The sequence below is a fragment of the Bombyx mori genome, chromosome 22 (genome assembly GCF_030269925.1).
Source record: "Bombyx mori chromosome 22, ASM3026992v2".
NCBI lineage: Eukaryota > Metazoa > Arthropoda > Insecta > Lepidoptera > Bombycidae > Bombyx > Bombyx mori.
Genome location: NC_085128.1, coordinates 14,201,743 through 14,219,660, shown reverse-complemented (window position 1 = coordinate 14,219,660; position 17,918 = coordinate 14,201,743). Strand labels below are relative to the sequence as shown.

The following is a 17,918-nucleotide window of genomic DNA, read 5'->3' as shown; positions in this document are numbered from 1 at the left end:
AAGTACTGGAGGTAAATAGTCAAACCCTGGTGGTAAGGTATCTTGTGAGCCTCTGTGGGTAGATACCATCGCCTTGCCTATTTCTGAGGTGAAATAGTAATGCGTTTGGCTTGAAAGGTGGGGCCGCCATTTTACTAAAAAAACTCAGACTTTGAACTCATGTCACAAGGTGGGTGGTGGCATTTACGTGATGTGCTTCGGTAACCACTTAACACCAGGTGAGCCATGAGCTCGCACACCCATCTAAATTTACTATTAAAGCAAAAAAAACCTTATTGTATCTTTTCGGTGGTAAATTAGACCCTTTATCATGATCCTATTTTTCTACCCGAGATCAAAGTGAGTTTTTGCCAGAATTAAATTTGAAATACAATAGTTAAAATTTCTTTGACGCAACCAAAATCAATATAAAGCTTTGTTATAAAATTACAAAGGTGTCAGTTATTTTGATGAGTTTCATCTTACCTGTCATCGCTTGGAGCAATTTAAAACTTATAGAATTTTCTAGAGGTATAAGATGACCAATATTTAAAACTTTATATAATACAAACAGTATCGCATTTTCGAGTCATACAAACTAAGCCAATTTAATTTGAAACTGGTGGTAGGACCTCTTGAGAGTCCACGCGGGTAGGTACCACCACCCTACTTATTTCTGCCGTGAAGCAGTAATGTGTTTCGGTTTGAAGGGTGGGGCAGCCGTTGTAACTATACTTGAGACCTTCGAACTTATATCTCAAGGTGGGTGGCGCATTTACGTTGTAGATGAAAAAAAAATATATATATATATATGTCGGCACACGTCAGGGATGGCTGAGCGGTAGTTTCGTCATCACTCGTATTCGATTGAACTCAGTTTAGTCAATAAAACTTTTCAATAATAATTATTGAAACTCAACACACACAACTTTCACAATGACAGGATAAACCGACAGTTTCGTTGCACATACCGACAGACCGACTGACCGACTGACTGACTCCAGAGACTCACTGACTGAGACGGACGGAATTACTATCTGACACGGAATGCCACGACTCTGTCCACGTACCGCCATTTTATACTGTGGCGTTACGGAGTCTACCCTTCATTTTGTGATATTTATCAAAACAACATTTCATCATTTAATTTTAAAATAATAATCATAACCACCGTCTTAATATTACTAAAAGTCGTCATCCACGACAACTAAAAGTCGTTATCCACGACATATATATATATATATTTGAAACAAAGCTATAATAGATGAAAAACAATTATGCGATTATTTTACGCTTACTATACTTAATCTTTTGCGGTTGGCGGTTTTAGCGAGCAACTAATAAAAAATATGGGTCGCGACCCTGTCTACAAAAGGTGATAAAAATAATAACCGGATGTAGTTTTTCTAAAATAGATTATTTAAAAAAAAACGCGAAACTCGGACCCTGAGAATTCCGAGCCCAAGGTAAGGCTAAAAAAGACTACGCAACCTCCTAGCAATAAAAATGTTGCTCATTTTGCCTATGTCACAAAAATAATTAATAATACACACGCACTACACGTCATCTTAAGCAATTTTATCATTATAATTTTGCATATTAGAATGGGAATTTATTTGTATAATCATAAAAAAGTCCAAACATTTCGAAGGTCGATACAAAAAAAATATGTTTATGTGTCGCTGATCTTCTTTCAGTCGTATCCAATTATATAATTCTAGATTAACGGAAAGTGCCCCATACATTTTATGAGTGACACAATTTGTTATTTCTTTTATTCCGTTGACTGAGGTGCTTGAGATTTTTATGACTTCCTTCCGCCGTGGACTTTAGTTTTTGGTACTAATTTCAACTTGTTACCTCTAGCCGTTGCTATGGAAAACGTTTCTAAATGTCCACAAACAAGCACACAGGCGGACAATACAGTGATCCTTGAAGAGTTATGGTTTTAGAATTATTTATTTAAATAAGAGATTTCTTGCATAGCTTGATGATAAGAGTTTTTATTGGTTACGAAGACTCCGAGTTACACAAATTCGTTGACGCCAGAAGAGATGTTATTGCGAATGATTATTACTTGTAGTAGAAGCTGCTGATCTTTTAGGTACTTAGCCTTGGCTATGTTAATTTAGAGACCAGCTTCGGCAGCTGATTTATCAATAGAATTGTATTTTCTTTCTACTGCAGGTACGGAGGGAAGAAATCTGCTATTATCTGACTTTGCCTTTCATAGCGCTCTTGACATATCGACTACACAACGCACCACAATAAAAATCAAAACCAAGACATTTTTTTTAAAACAAATCTAATAGAAACACAAGTGCCTGCCAAAAAAATCTGTGGCTGTGACATAAATCTAACGATCTAAAAATCTAACGATACCCATACACCCTAATTCTGAACACATTACATTCCTTGCTTGAGTGGCTTGTGTAGTATTCATAAAATATTTATTTTTAAAAACTAGAAAATATTTAGTATTCCAAAGTCCTGGACCCTCAACAAAAATAATAAAGGAAATACATATCTTTTCTTCGACTCAGACTTGTCATAATATTGTCACTCCATATACGAAGTTGTGGAAAACAATGTAAATCAGTGATAGCAACACAGATATGCCGCGGGAAAAGTTTTTTGTATAAATCTTTATAAATTTTAGGTTCGTTCTCGAAAGCTCGTCGTTTAACTTTATTACGTACATTTGATTGTTTTCAGATGTTGTTGTTTATTTGGCCGATTTTGAGGGTATAGCTTTGTTCCTGCTTGTTTTTTGCTACAAATCAGTAATGCATTGCCACTAAATCGTTGGGAAAATACTGCTGGGAAAGAACTGCTATACCAGTTAAGCTATTAAATTTTTCTTATCGTGAGGCATTGTACCGGTCACAAGTAGGTAACCTTTCCCTACCGATTTCCATTGGAACGCTGGTATACAATTCATGACCCCTCAAGGTGGGTGGATACCTATATGTCATGATGTCCACAGGCTCTATTAATCACTTAGTATCAGGTGGTCATAAGTTCGTAAATCCAGGTAGAGCAATATATTTAAAAATATGAAAAATTTACTTGCTTGGTCTAAGGTATATTACGGAAAACTCATTAATCGTGTTAAGGGCAACTCAAATTCATCATCATCATCATCTCAGTCTGTCCACTGTCCACTGCTGAACAAAAGCCTCTCCAAGTAATATCCAGTGGGGCCGGTCCGTTGCCACCTGCATCCAACGTGACCCAGCGGTTCTTACCAGGTCGTCGGTCCATCTGGTAGGTGGCCGTCCCACACTGCGCTTGCTAGTACATAGTCACCACTCGAGGATCTTTCTGCCCCATCGGCCGTCCGATCTTCGCGCTATATGGCCTGCCCACTGCCACTACAGCGTGCTAATCCTACGGGCTGTGTCAGCAACTTTGGTTCTTCTACGGATCTCCTCATTTCTGATTCGGTCTCGTAGAGAAATACCAAGCATAGCCCTCTCCATAGCTGCGCGCTGCGCGACACTGAGCTTCCTAAAAAGATTCCTTGTGAAGAAGTACCACGTTTCGGAACCGTAAGTCATCACTGGTAGCACACATTGGTTGTATACCTTTGTCTTCAGGCACTGAGGGATTTTGGACGAGAACACATTTTTTTAAAACTCAAATTAGCTTCAAACAATATCAAACAATGACGTGACTGTATAGCTTTTCAGATAAGTAATATCTAACCGACAGCGACGCCCGTTCATCCGTTAACTATCACACGTCGCTTTTATTGATTAATCGACAATTCCATCAACCAATCGCCCAATAAGCGCGTATTACTCTGGAGAATCGCACTCAAAATGCAATGTTGAAGTAATCACACACGTCCCAATGATCAATGGGGAGAGGGAAATATACGACAATTTTAGTTCAATTTTGGGTACATTGACAATTTCACTAACTGTCTCCTAGGATACGAACATCCCATTTCTTCCCGTGGATATTGAGAAAGATGTCTAATGGATGCTAAGGAGAATGGTAAGCAACATTCCCGAACGTAAAACCAGCATACTTGCCAACTGTCATTTAGGTACTCATGGTAGAACGTATGTAAACCCTCATTTCTGTTGCAAAGCCATCACGAATTTCGGTTGGATGTTTGGAAACCGGCTGATCCTAAGTGGTTAGCGTAGCTTACAATACCCCGTTCGACAAAAATTACGCAAAATTGTATTATTTTAATTATTTTGTATGATTTTTACTAGATTTTCATTATACTGTCTTGCTCGTAGGATTTCAACATCGACATGGTCGCATCGTTTAATATGAATACACCAGGCATCTTAAATAAGGATTTAATACCATTTTATTCTAACTTTTTGCTTTTAGGCATCTAAGAGTTATATTACGAATGCTTTATTATGATTTCATGTGGTGAAGTACTTAAAAAATAAAATATTAAGGATACATTTTTAAAACTCTTATTTATACTTAACAAACCATATTCAACTTAAAACGTTTTCGGGGAAGTGATAAAAAGCAGTGTCAAAATTCCATTCAAACCATTAAACTATCAACTTAAAAGCATAATTCGATGAACAAGGATGCTTTGGAAGATCACGACTGATCGTCTAGTCTTAGGAACATCGATCTTCTTGAATCAACCCAAGCCGGAAACAGGACCGGGAATTGTAGCGTGACTTACGACCAGTTTCCGCCCGCCATATTTGCTTCAGTTACACACAGCTTCCGGTTTCGTGATTGCGTAATGCTTGTTTGATAAATACTTTGGCAATCGTTTTCTTTGGACTCGAGAGTTTATTTGGGTACATTTGTTTTTTTTTCAATCATCTAAAAAACTATTGTCTTCTAGAATTTGACATACTAATATAGATTTTAAAAGTAAAAAGTAAGATGTGTTGAATCTTGAAGCAGATACTAAAATTGTAGACACAAACGACGTATGGGAATTTTTATCTAGTAACGTCGCCTCCTGCTTCGATATGGTGGATTCGCAGAAGTCGAGCATCGCGTTCCAAGACGCTTGGCTACCGAGACTTGTAGCCACGACGCGGGGCAGCGACAGGTCCTCTCCCATGATTGTGACGAGGGCGGCGCGTGGCTCTGGATTCGACGAGCAATCTATGTTCAGCAGTGTCATCCTCGTTGCGGTCTGCGCAATGGTGGCACTGCGCCATCGGTTCACTTCCCGGCAATTTTGTGCAAGTACTGGCCGAAACATCCGTGGCTGGTAAGCATTTGTGTGAGCCGGAAGGTGAGGCATCCGCGGTTGTGGCCCATCCAGTCCGAGAGAACCGGGCTGACCGCCTCGACGGTACGGAGGCCGGCCGACTGGTCTGCCATAAGACCCCCCTGCTAGTAATTACCAACATTACATTCTATGATTTTTGTTATACCAAATTAAAAAGATTAAGCCATGGTATTATAACTTTATACTATAAACGGAATATTTATAGGTAAGGCAGCAAACCTTGAAGATATGATTTCATATCTTGTAAGTATTGATTATAAATCGTTTTATATTTTGGTAATTAATAATTTAGAAGTTTTGACACCAACAAAGATCTGACTTATTGCTGTATAATAAAAATCGTATGCCTTAAGTGTGTGCTACTACACACATGAATATTTTTCGTTTTTATTTGATTAAAAGATCGCATACGTGAAGCCGAACTAAATTTTTAATATGAACTCTGAAATTTCCATAATCCCAAGCACGTCTATATCGTCGATAAAGAATATTAACCGCTCGCGAGACCAGAAAGTTTTATGTTCGAACGTTATAAATCGGGAAAATTGTTCGAATACGGTCTTTAATAACTTTTTGATAATGATATAAGAGTATTTTTTCGTGGCTCATTTATGCGCGAAAATTTGTGAGAAATTTACGTTCACTTCCTCGTGTAGTATTTTAAGGCCATTTGTCTTGGTTTACGGGCTATATGCAATATGAAGATATTAAGTATGAGTATTATCATGAGCTTATTCAGTGGCATATAAAAGTCTAATTCAATCTGGATTCCCAATATGAATTTTATAGAAGCGACAGCTATCCTATTAACCGATATTTTGATCTGTTTAGTATACACACTTTTATGATAATCTTGCCATTTTTGTTTCATTTCCTGTGTGTTGACAAATATCATGATAGTCTGTAGTGTCTGCTTTCACTGATTTTCTTGATTGTTAAAAATTTGTGGAATTATAATCATAAGAATCTGTAATTGTTACTACTAATCTGCGCAGTAATTGAAGGCCAAAGAACCTGATAGTGGTCTATCTGGTTAATTTGCAGGTATGTAACTTCGATATCATTTATGGCTAGCCTTCGTTGTAGTATCAATTTCGGCGGATTGCATTCCGGACCGGTGTCAGTGTCGTGACTGTTTGAAAACTTGAAAGGGGCTTTTCACTTTGTTTTCATTTGGTTTCTTATACATCAATAGTCGTAACAAAGTCAGCTATTTGACTTAAGAAATTCTCACTTATTTCTTTTCTTGGTTATTGATGGCAACATGGATAAAAAATCTCACTCTCGCTTTCTATTTAGAGGAGCGTTAAACTTATTCTGACGCAGTATTTTCGTCGTTGTATTTACGGGTTGTCGTACCAGAAAAACTTTTGAAGATTCCAAATAATTCTGTGAGATTCACAAACATTTCTTACGAACTTAATCCTTGTAACATGCAAAGTTGTAAGTAAAATTTTGCCAAAGTCCTCCAAATCCCACTAAGAGGGGAAACGTTAATCAAACACAAAAACGAAAGTCACACTAGAGAAACCAGAACACATAAACAAGAAAAAAATCGACAACTGCCCGAAACAACAATGTTTTTCATATCACGCGAACACTTTTTGACTTGTTCTCTTGCTTCCCCTCCTTTTTACCCCCAAAAAACCGTTTACATAAGTCTGATTTATGGACTGTAATACGCACTAGACCAAGCCAAGTTTTCCTCGGTTCAATGTGGCGCGCATTTACATATATTTGACATGTGAAATATTACATTGTTTCAGTCGTTCAATGTAATTATGCGTGTAAGAATATAAAAGAAATATGAAGCTGAATTGCTCTGAGTTTATACATTTAGTGCCCGTAACGAGTTTGTGTGTGTGTGGTGTTGCAGTATTGAATCATATTCATGTACTTATGTACATATGCAACTTTGTAATTCGATTAAATGTAGCATGCTTTTCCACGTATTTTACGTCACGTTTAATGACTAACTAGCGTAGACTTGTGTCACTTTATCTTCTGGACAAGAAATATAAAAAGACAAATATACATTATCATTAAAGAACAATTTAAATAGTTAGACAATCTTCATAATACACATATAAGTAACAGCCGTTTTTTTTTGCTGTTTTGTATTGACATCAAATTCAAATGAGTTCACATCCCAATTTGTGGTAGATATTTAAACTTTTGATTACCGCCAATAACAGAATTGCAGTCAATCACTGTCTATTGTTAAAAATTATTTTCAATGCCTATACATATTTCGAAGCACGACTTTTTTTTTAATCTTTATGAAATGTTCGAAATAATAATAGGATAATAGGACTATGAAACCTCATTATTTAATGTCGCTTCTCCCATCTGCTTCGAAGAAGCAATACACAGGACGATTCCTAGCCATGCGGGCACATAGTGCATACATACTACCAAGGTGGTGTCATCGTTTCTTTGTCGCAGCCAAAATTTCCAGATATCCTATTATCTGTATATATTTTTTTGTTATTGCTTAGATGGTTGGACGACCTCACAGACCACCTGATGTTAAGTGGCTACTGGAGCCCATAGACATCTATAACGTAAATGTGCCACCCACCTTGAGTTATAAGTTGTAAGGTTTCAAGTATAGTTACAACGGCTACCCCACCCCTCAAACCGAAAGGCTGCTTCACGGCAGAAATAGGTAGGGTAGTGGTACCTACCCGTGCTGAGTCACAAGTGGTCCTACCATCAGTAATTACGCAATTTATAATTTTGCGGGTTTCATTTTTATTAAACGATGCTATTCCTTCACCGTGGAAGTAAATCGTGAACATTCGCTGGGATTCGAACACCGGTGCGTCGCTCGCTCGACACGAATGCACCGAACATCTTATCCTTTATCCGTATCCACCAAAGCACTCATTTGATAGGTTTAAATTGGAAAACTATGTTCAGTTCTTACTCAAAGCGAAACGTCTCAATCACACATTGTGAAACGCTTCGAGAATTTTCGATACTCAATCCGTCGTTCCTTAGACTTAATTAAACTTGCCTCGGAGGACTTAATGCAGTGATTTACCGGGTACACATCTAGAAAGCCCGCTGTAGTTGCGAAATTAATTTTACTAGTTAAGATGGATTACGAACCAGAGAGAGAATTGAATTCCCGCGTGTATAATTTCAAGAGCATTAAGTATGCTACTTCAATGATAATACAGTGTTATTGAAATGTTAAGTTTTTTATTACGTCTGTATCATCTATAGCGTTTCAGTCTTTCTTCAAGCGTCTGAAGTATAGAGGTTCTAATGCGATTGAATCTTTTTTATCGTGTTTTACAAGGTGGAATTATTTGTGTTTTTAATGTGTACATGTTTATATTTCATATAAGGGAGAATTTCAGCCCATAAATCTATTGAAGATGCAGAAAATCAAAAATACATTAAAAATTCTTAAAATAAGTGGCGTGCATTTTTAATGTAAGCTTTTGCATGCTTAGATACACATTTTTTGGATTTAAATATACTTTTTTCGGTCCATATTAAGTATGAGTTAGGGACTAAGAATGCGAAACCGAACTGATAGTGAATGCTTAAGTTAAATACAGGTGGTAGGACGTCTTGACGTGCGGACGGGTAGGTACCATCGCCCGGCCTATTTCTGCCGTGAAGCAGTAATGCGTTTCGGTTTAAAGGGTAAGGGAGCCGTTGTAACTATACTGAGACGTTAAAACTTTTATCTCAAGGTGGGTGGCGCATTTACGTTGTAAATGTCTATGGGCTCCAGTAACCACTTAAAACCAGGTGGACTATGAGCTAGTCCAACCTGCTAAGCAATAAAAATAATAATTAATAAAGTTAAATTAGTGCTTAAGTTAATAAAACAATACGGGTTCTTGATGTATCCGAAGTGGTTGTAGCCTAAATATTTATTAAGACGTCTGTAGTAGTATTCATGTTGAGCGATGCCATTGTGCTGGTGTTGGAATCGGTGTGGAATTAAAAATCATGTGTCTGCACGTGATGTGCACGAGAATGTAAATTTGTCTGCACCGGTAGGACCCGCACTCTACCGTTAACCAGCGTTCTACCTGTTTTTGTCGCGAATCAGTAATATTAACGTTCCGGTTTGATATGTCAGACAGGCGTTATACTATAGAACTGAGCGTTAAAACTCGTATACCAGGGTGGGTGTCGACATTTGCGTCTTTGATTGATGTCTATAGACTCCGGTAACGACGTATAAGCAATTAAAAAAAATCGCTCAACAATGACCATTTTTGAATTGTAAAATATTAACGTACTATTACAGTAAAATACTATGCGTAATTAATTTAGTAAATCACTTTAAAAATTCATAATTTCGTTCGATTTTTGTTTTAAACAAAATTTACAATGCTCATCGAACTTAGCGATATTTTTATTTTTTAAGAAGTAAGTTTACGTCTATCGTCGAGAGCTCGAAATTCATGACGGTACCATGCATAATGAATATTCCTAACATATCATCATTTTCAGCTTTACTAGAACTCAACCGGTCATCTTATTTTTTTGCATCAACTGAGTACGTACCGAGTAAATGTTGTGATTACCGAAGCTATTAATATTACGCACTATCGTTAGCCTTGAGTTAGGAAGCCACGAAGCCTCAAGTTAATTCTAATTACGCTACCCGTCTACCACTATAATCCAACTAAACCTTTTCCAAAACATTACGCAATTTTATTAAGATAAAGTATTATTTTCAACCCGCTGAACGAGTTTCGTGTACTGCGGACCCTAATTACGTTTTTAATGACTGCTTAATGTGCCAAAGTAACAAAACAAGCGTCGAAATGTGATCACAGGGATGCTAGTTTAAACGATACTAATTTTTCAGGTCCCTCAACTAGGTACTGAACAGTTTTGAAATCTATACTAATATTATAAAGCTGAAGAGTTTGTTTGTTTGAACGCGCTAATCTCAGGAACTAGTGGTCCGATTCTTTCAGTGTTAGAGAGCCCATTTATCGAGGAATGCTATAGGTTATATAAAATCACGATAAAACCAATAAAAGAGGAACACTAATAAATAATGTTTGAAAATCGGGGCTATTTTTACCTTCTGAGAGCTTCCGCTGCGTGTGCTGAAGAAACGGTTAAAGTTTTGCTAAAATAATGTATGACAGAATTGTTTCCCTTTAAAAGATCTAAAAAAAAAGCCCACGACAGCATATGTCTATATGTTAAGGTTGGCTCACTATAATGTTTTTTATGCTTACGCGGACGAAGTCGCGGGCAAAAGCTAGTAGTCAATAAATGGAACATGAAAAACCTTTACTATGTTTTTGTCAACAAGTCCACATAGTATTAATGAAGATTATCCACGATTACAAAAAATTCAGGCGACAGTCAAGCTACCACTAATAGATATAATAATATGTTTTATTTACCATAAATTAAAGTCGGAAAATGCTTCTTAATTCGATTTGGTAACTGATAAATTATATAGTACAAAATTACTTTTACGATTTTTTGAACGAATTGACATTTGAATAAGTTTACGACTCGTGATTTTTTAAAGTGAAACTTTTATTACGTCGTCTCAAACTTTTTCGTCTGTGTGTTGCATGTTGCGTGACGGTCGGCCGCGGAGTAGGGATAGAGTGAAAGGCGCTCGTCAGAGCAGCCAAGGCCAATATGGCAGCGCCTATAGCTCGCAGCAGCTGACCGTATAGTGTATAGACTATTACTCATTTGTGCCAGTGCTCCACGCTATTTTGTTTGTTTTTGAAAATGTTAAATCTTGTTTTTCAGAGTTAAATGTCTATAATGGGGAAAAAAAATTCACTTTTACCGTGGTTTCATAAAACCACACTATCATTTTTTTTCTTAATGCTCTTTTTGTGGGATTTTTATTGGCATTGGCATCTTAAGGCTAGCCTGGGATTAGCATCGTAATTCTAACCTTAATATGCCAATGCCAATGATAATCCAATTACGACTAATCTTGAATTAGACTCTCAGAACATCGTTTTGGTGGTTGGCGAATGAGCTTACCACTTTATATTAAGTGGTTACCAACACATCACAACTTGAATCTCTACGTTAAAAATGATGTTTAAGTCTTATTTGTAGAATAGTTAACATACCAGACAAACCAGAATCAATAAATGCATCACAGTATGCTCCACCAACAGAAAATAAAAATAAAATTTAAAAGATTTGTGAGTACGATAACTATTTTGAAACTTCTCTAATTAGCAATTAACTTGACTTTTTGGGTTATCTACATGCGACGAAAAATGTTTGATTTTTCAAAAATAGCTTTCTATTTTTCTAGTGATGCTGAAATTCGTGAATTAAAATAATTAGAATTTCTGCACGAAGACCCAATTAGAGTTTATAAGATTAATATGGAAAAAAAAAACATTAAATTTCTAATTTTAGATACTAATGATTACAAAATTTATGACGTATTTTTTTTAAACCAATGGATGGAGTTATGTTGTCCAAAATATAATTAAAAAGACATAGATATGCAATCCCAGTAACGTCAAGCAATCTCTTCTGCATCTTCCTTCTTTACTACTTTCGCCTTCTCAAATCTTCAGTATTTGTTATTCTACTTTGGGACCCTAAGGACTAAAACTCTAAAGGATTCAATTCAAGCGTTTTTTTTATTGCTTAGTTTGGTGGACGAGCTCACAACCCACCTGGTGTTAAGTAGTTACTGGAGCCCATAGACATCTACAATGTAAATGTGCCACCCACCTTGAGATGTAAGTTCTAAGGTCCCAGTATAGTTACAACGGTTGCCCCACCCTTCAAACCGAAACGCATCACTGCATCACAGCAGAAATAGGCAGGGTGGTGCCTACCCGTGCGTACTCACAAGAAGTCCTACCATCAGTAAGCATCTCGTAGTTTACTGGATTAATTTGTATTATAGAAGTATTTTTAATTCACACAGGTACCTACTATTCTGTGTATTTGAAATCGTCGTGGCCTAACGGATAAGACGTCCGATGTATCCGTGTGAGCGATGCACCGGTGTTCGAATCTCAGGCGGGTACCAATTTTTCTAATGAAATACGTACTTAACAAATGTTCACGGTTGACTTCCACGGTGAAGGAATAACATCGTGTAATAAAAATCAAACCCGCAAAATTAAAATTTGCGTAATTACTGGTGGTAGAACCTCTTGTGAGTCCGCGCGGATGGATACCACCGCCCTGCCTATTTCTGCCGTGAAGCAGTAATGCGTTTCGGTTCGAAGGGTGGGGCAACCGTTGTTACTATACTTGAGACCTTAGAACTTATATCTCAAGGTGGGTGGCGCATTTACGTTGTGGATGTCTATGGGATCCAGTAACCACTTAACACCAGGTGGGTTGTGAGCTAGTCCACCCATCTAAGCAATAAAAAAAAAACTGCTTGCTTTCGTAGAAACACCTACCTCGACGTACACCTTGAGTATTTTAAGAATTAAAATTAGGTAAACAAAACAAAAATAATTATTAGAACGTGAAAAGCATGCGTGACAAGCGGTTTGATTAATTCAAATGAAAAATGTGGATTGGCCTTATTTATTATTATAACAAATTGTATATTAATAATTATAACCAACAGGTTATAAACAAGTTATTTTTTCCCATACTTTTATCAATTTCCTATATTGTGTGCTGGACCGAAGTATACATTGAATTTAAAACTATAATAGCTTTCTTAGAAGCTAGTTTAAAGCATGCCTGCGATATGCCTAAGATAACTTTAAGCTTTGCATTATTTGCCTGTTTTAGATCAATTCTTCTTTTTTTCGTCGCTTTCTTCATTGCTGAAGGTCGTGTCCCTGATTAGATCAATTATGCACCTAATAATGATATTATGTTGCATAAGTAGTGTTTTAAACTTGAATTTATTGGCTCGTCTTACTCAGGTTTTTTGTTCGCTAAAACATAACGCAACCATAGGACGTAAAACGCTAAATGGGAACTCCCGAAAAGCAGCCATAAATTCTTCAACCAATACGATCAAAATCGCCCATAATTCTTCTCTAAGTCAACAGTTTTCTAAGTAAACTTATACGTTGGATATCGTCGATCGTTATAAATAAAACGCAACAGGAATCACCGGCAAGGCAGACGCAGAAACGAAAGTCGGACGATTCATTACAAAACAAGATAAAAAAAAATAGCCAGAGCATTTATATTTATACCGTACTTTATTACTTATAATATTTGTGTAGTGTTTTTATTTATTAAAAATATAACTAACGGACGGGGAACAGACGCTAGTCAAGTCTATTTTTAAACTGGACGCGTGCTCACAAAACAACAAGTCACAATATTTAGAAACCGCGGCGGATGCGCACGTTTCTACACCGTGTGTTTTCTGTCGATATTTCGACGTACGATAATGGAGAACATGACGTGAGTGCCAGTGCTAAAGAGTGCAATGTTCGCTAATTTCAAACTTCCAGTGTTGAAACATCAAAAAGGTTCGAAGGAGGAGCCCTTCTATTGCTACAGAACTGTTAAGACGAAACCGCCGAAAACACCGATTTTGTCACGAGCGAAACGACATCAAAGACGTAAGTTAGCTGTATTTGAACGTATGAGAATAAACAGCGCTTAATGAGGTAGGTACGGCTGGTTTGTTTGTTTCGCGGCAAATTCTGAAATTAGGATGTTTTGCTAATGGGATGCGTAGTTGGAGTCCCGTTGGGATAGTCTATGAACGAACACTCCAAACGTATTTATTTTAAGCATCGAAAATGTTCTCAGCATCTTCTCTTTTTTTGAAAAATGTTTTCTGCACCTTTTTTTGAAAATGTTCTCTGCATCTTTTCTTTTTTTGAAAAATGACACATCAATTATTTAAGGCCCATTTTCATATTTGGAAATAACATGACAGTCATTAGCACAGCTGTCAAGAGATTTAGGGGTATATAAATACTGGTAAAAATGACTAGCTGTCTAATAATTGGCTTATTTATTTTCGTCTCGGAATTAATGTTCGAAATACGATTGAGAACTGCTAAGTATCTAATAAAGATGTTAGCTTGTAACCGGATTAAGTTTGTTAATGAGGTTTCTTGAATTGCAAATTGTTGCCACCAGGACGCGGCTTCCGAAATTTCCGTGAAACAACGTTCGATACAGCTTGAAAGAAGACCCTTTCAAGCTGTAGCGGCAGCTATTTAAAATAAAACGAGGCTTGGACCGGACTTGAGTTAAAGGTCAGCGTAAATGGTATCCACGATTCCTGAAAACCTTTCAACATTAGATAGACAGTAAACTAGTATTCATATAAAGCCAATAAAAAAAGGGTTTTCCCGCAACTGAAACAAATCATATTTTCAATTCGATAAAAAAAATGTTACATTTCCACTAAAATATTAGCAGCTCTAACCCCAACATACGTCGTGTAACTTCATTGCAGATTAGCCACATATCAAATTATGTCGGAGGCGATGGACGCTAAACGCATTTGAGTGCCAAGAGGGTTTCGCCAACCACTTTCCGTTAGCTAAAGGCGAAATTACGGAAACTTGATATTCTTTTGGGTGAAATATACTTAATGCTCGTAGCGTCTATTTTACAATAACAATCGAAGTTTAACACTAAAAATGATCCGTGACCGCAACCGAATATAAGTTTTTTAAGAGTAATTTATTGATATTTTTTATTTAATTTTCTCTAATACTTTATCGCGAACATCATGGTATTAAACTATTCCAGTCATTTTATATTGATCATTTTATATAAGGAGCTTTATTTGTTTATTACAATTTTAACATTATTTTATTACAATAAATACATTTATTAATTACGTATCTTGGTTTACATTACTAAAATATTGAAAATAAACAACATTCCTGGTGCAAAAAGTTATTTCTAAATTATTATTTTGTATTTTAACTCTAGTGCCTTATCTTAGAACACGATAACATGATTAAAAACGGTTAAAAGATTAAAAACGGTTAAAAACAATTATGGATTGATATTATCTTATTTACGTATCGAATTACTTCCTTACTTATCTAATTTTAATATATACTAAAGTCTGTACCTTCTCCTTAACTGGTGGCTAGACATTACTGACATTCAATTTCAAATTCAATTTAAATCATGATCTTTCCATAAGTTTATTTCAATTTCAGCCACAAAATTTATCGGTACAAACTTAATGTAGACTAAACAACGAAGACCACCCGGTCTTGGTCAACATTTGGTCAAAAAAGTCCATAAATAAAGTAGGAAATCACATTAAAAAGGAATCTAAGAAGTCGACAGCCTTTGAACCAGTTTCGGTGGACCCGTTTATAAATAGTACTAACACGTAAACATAAAGGTTTATTGGGCCACAGCGTTGTAGAATGAAAGTTTTCACGACCGGGTTTTATGGGGACACTAAATGGGTAATGTGCATTAATGTTTCGATGATAAAATACTGTTCGATTTAATTTGTTATGTAAAATTAACATTATAGCAGTGGTTTGTACGTGGGTCGAAATGAACATATACATAGAAGCGAAAACCGGAAAATTTTGTATCATGAGCGTTAGTCCCATTATACTATTGATAAGCGATAATCACGAATAAATAATAATAATAATAAATTGATTCAACCATCATTGTTCCAATAGTTGTGTCGGTACACGGCTTGACAGCGAAAAGTTTCGATCAACATCTTAAGAAACTTTTGTTATCCAGCTTGGTTAAGGGCCTAATACAGAAAGCAGTTATCCTCGATACTGCACGCATTGTGAGGAGGTTTCTCACTCTGGAGTCCTAACCACTGGTGGCTTGTGTCGTAGACACCGCCATCAGCGGCAATCTATTTTTATATAGTGTTTTTTAAAAAAAAAATTGTATTTTTAATATTTTTTTTAAAAAATATTATGTAATTAATAAGATTTTAAATAAATATAAATAAATAATAATAAATTGATTCAACCATCATTGTTCCAATAGTTGTGTCGGTACACGGCTTGACAGCGAAAAGTTTCGATCAACATCTTAAGAAACTATCGTTATCCAGCTGGGTTAAAGGCCTAATACAGAAAGCAGTTATCCTCGATACTGCACGCATTGTGAGGAGGTTTCTCACTCTGGAGTCCTAACCACTGGTGGCTTGTGTCGTAGACACCGCCATCAGCAGAAATATATTTTTATATAGTGTTTTTTAAAAATTGTATTTTTAATATCTTTTTTAAAAAATATTATGTAATTAATAAAATTTTAAATAAATGTAAATATATTATAATAAAAACACTACAATTATAATGCATTACGGAAACGCAGGAAATAATAATAATTATTTCCTGCGTTTATTATTATTAAAATAATAATTTCTGTCATCTGTTAATCTGTCAAGTACGTATTCAATTATAATAGGTAAATTGTATGTAATAGGTAAATGGTATGTAAATATATTATAATAAAAACACTACAATTGTAATGCATTGGAAACGCAGGAAATAATAATAATTATTTCCTGCGTTTATTATTATTAAAATAATAATTTCTGTCATCTGTTAATCACGTATTCAATTATAATAGGTAAATTGGTAACTGTCTACGGGGTTCGTTACCCAGTATAGTATCATCGCTCGATACGAATGTGCCGGGCGTCTTATCCACGACCTTTAGCCTCGACGAATTCAAAGACTTTCGAATTCGACTATCCAGTTTATATTACAACTATGTTGTATGTTTAGCTTTTTAATTGAATCTACTTTTTACTTCTTTAATTTCGCAATTATTACCTTCTTCAAATATGATCTTCAAATTGTAATGCATTGGAAACGCAGGAAATAATAATTATTATACATTACATATTATTTTAATAATAAGAAACGCAGGAAATAATAATTATTATTTCCTGCGTTTATTATTATTAAAATAATATGTCATATAAACTGGATAGTCGAATTCGAAAGTCTTTGAATTCGTCGCGTCGAGGCTAAAGGTCGTGGATAAGACGCCCGGCACATTCGTATCGAGCGATGATACTATTCTACGTATTATAATTGAATACGTACTTGACAGATGTTCATGAATGGCTTCCACGGTAAAGGAGTAATAGCATCCTGTATTAAGTAAGATAAAAATGAAACCCGCAAATATTTTAATTTGCCTAATTACTGTTAGGATGACTTGTGAGCCCACACGGGTAATTTCTACGGCCCTGACCATTTCTGCTGTGACGCGTTGCGTTTAGGTTTGAAGGAAGGAGCAACCGTTTCACGATAAAACTGATATCTCAAAGTCGATGGCGGCATTTAGATCATTGAGGTCTATGTTACTAGGGTCTGATAACCACTTTATACGAAGTGGGCCCTCAGAGACTCAGGTCTCGACCACCCATACAAGGAATAATAATAAAAAAGATGTGTGGTGTCGTGGGACACCGGATAGGAACTTCGTTCCTTTTTATAAAAATATTAATTTTAAGTTCTATTCGAGGTATAAAGAAAATAAAACTGGGGGGTTCGCAACAACCCACGGTCATTCGGTAACGTGCGAACTTATTGTGGTACACTTCATTCACGGTTGTTTGCATAAGAGTTAGTGTATTGCGCAAACAAACGCTCTGAGATCGTGGTCAATGAATGATAAAAAAATATTATTATGTTATTTTTTTCTACGTTATTACAAAGTTAAGTCGTACACAGTGTGCATTACTAATTTGTACGTTATTACAAAGTTAAGTCGTACACTGTGTTACTAGTGAAAATCTTACGTTACGGAC

At 36.0% G+C, this 17,918-nt stretch overlaps 1 protein-coding gene across 8 annotated transcripts in view; it reads left to right on the top strand.

Moving 5' to 3' along the window:
* Positions 1-17,918, top strand: part of LOC101738969 (glutamate receptor-interacting protein 2) — a 318,438-nt gene that overhangs the window by 245,489 nt on the left and 55,031 nt on the right. For 2 of the 8 annotated variants that reach the window (XM_062675031.1, XM_012689168.4), the window contains exon 1: positions 13,488-13,752. The exons of 4 other annotated variants lie outside the window; for them this stretch is intronic. In XM_062675031.1, coding sequence (XP_062531015.1) covers positions 13,617-13,752 — 136 coding nt within the window. In that variant the 5' untranslated portion in view covers positions 13,488-13,616. Of the gene's footprint in view, positions 1-13,487; positions 13,753-17,918 lie in introns of those variants that run through there. 2 more of the 8 variants (XM_062675032.1, XM_062675030.1) reach the window with 1 other exon arrangement.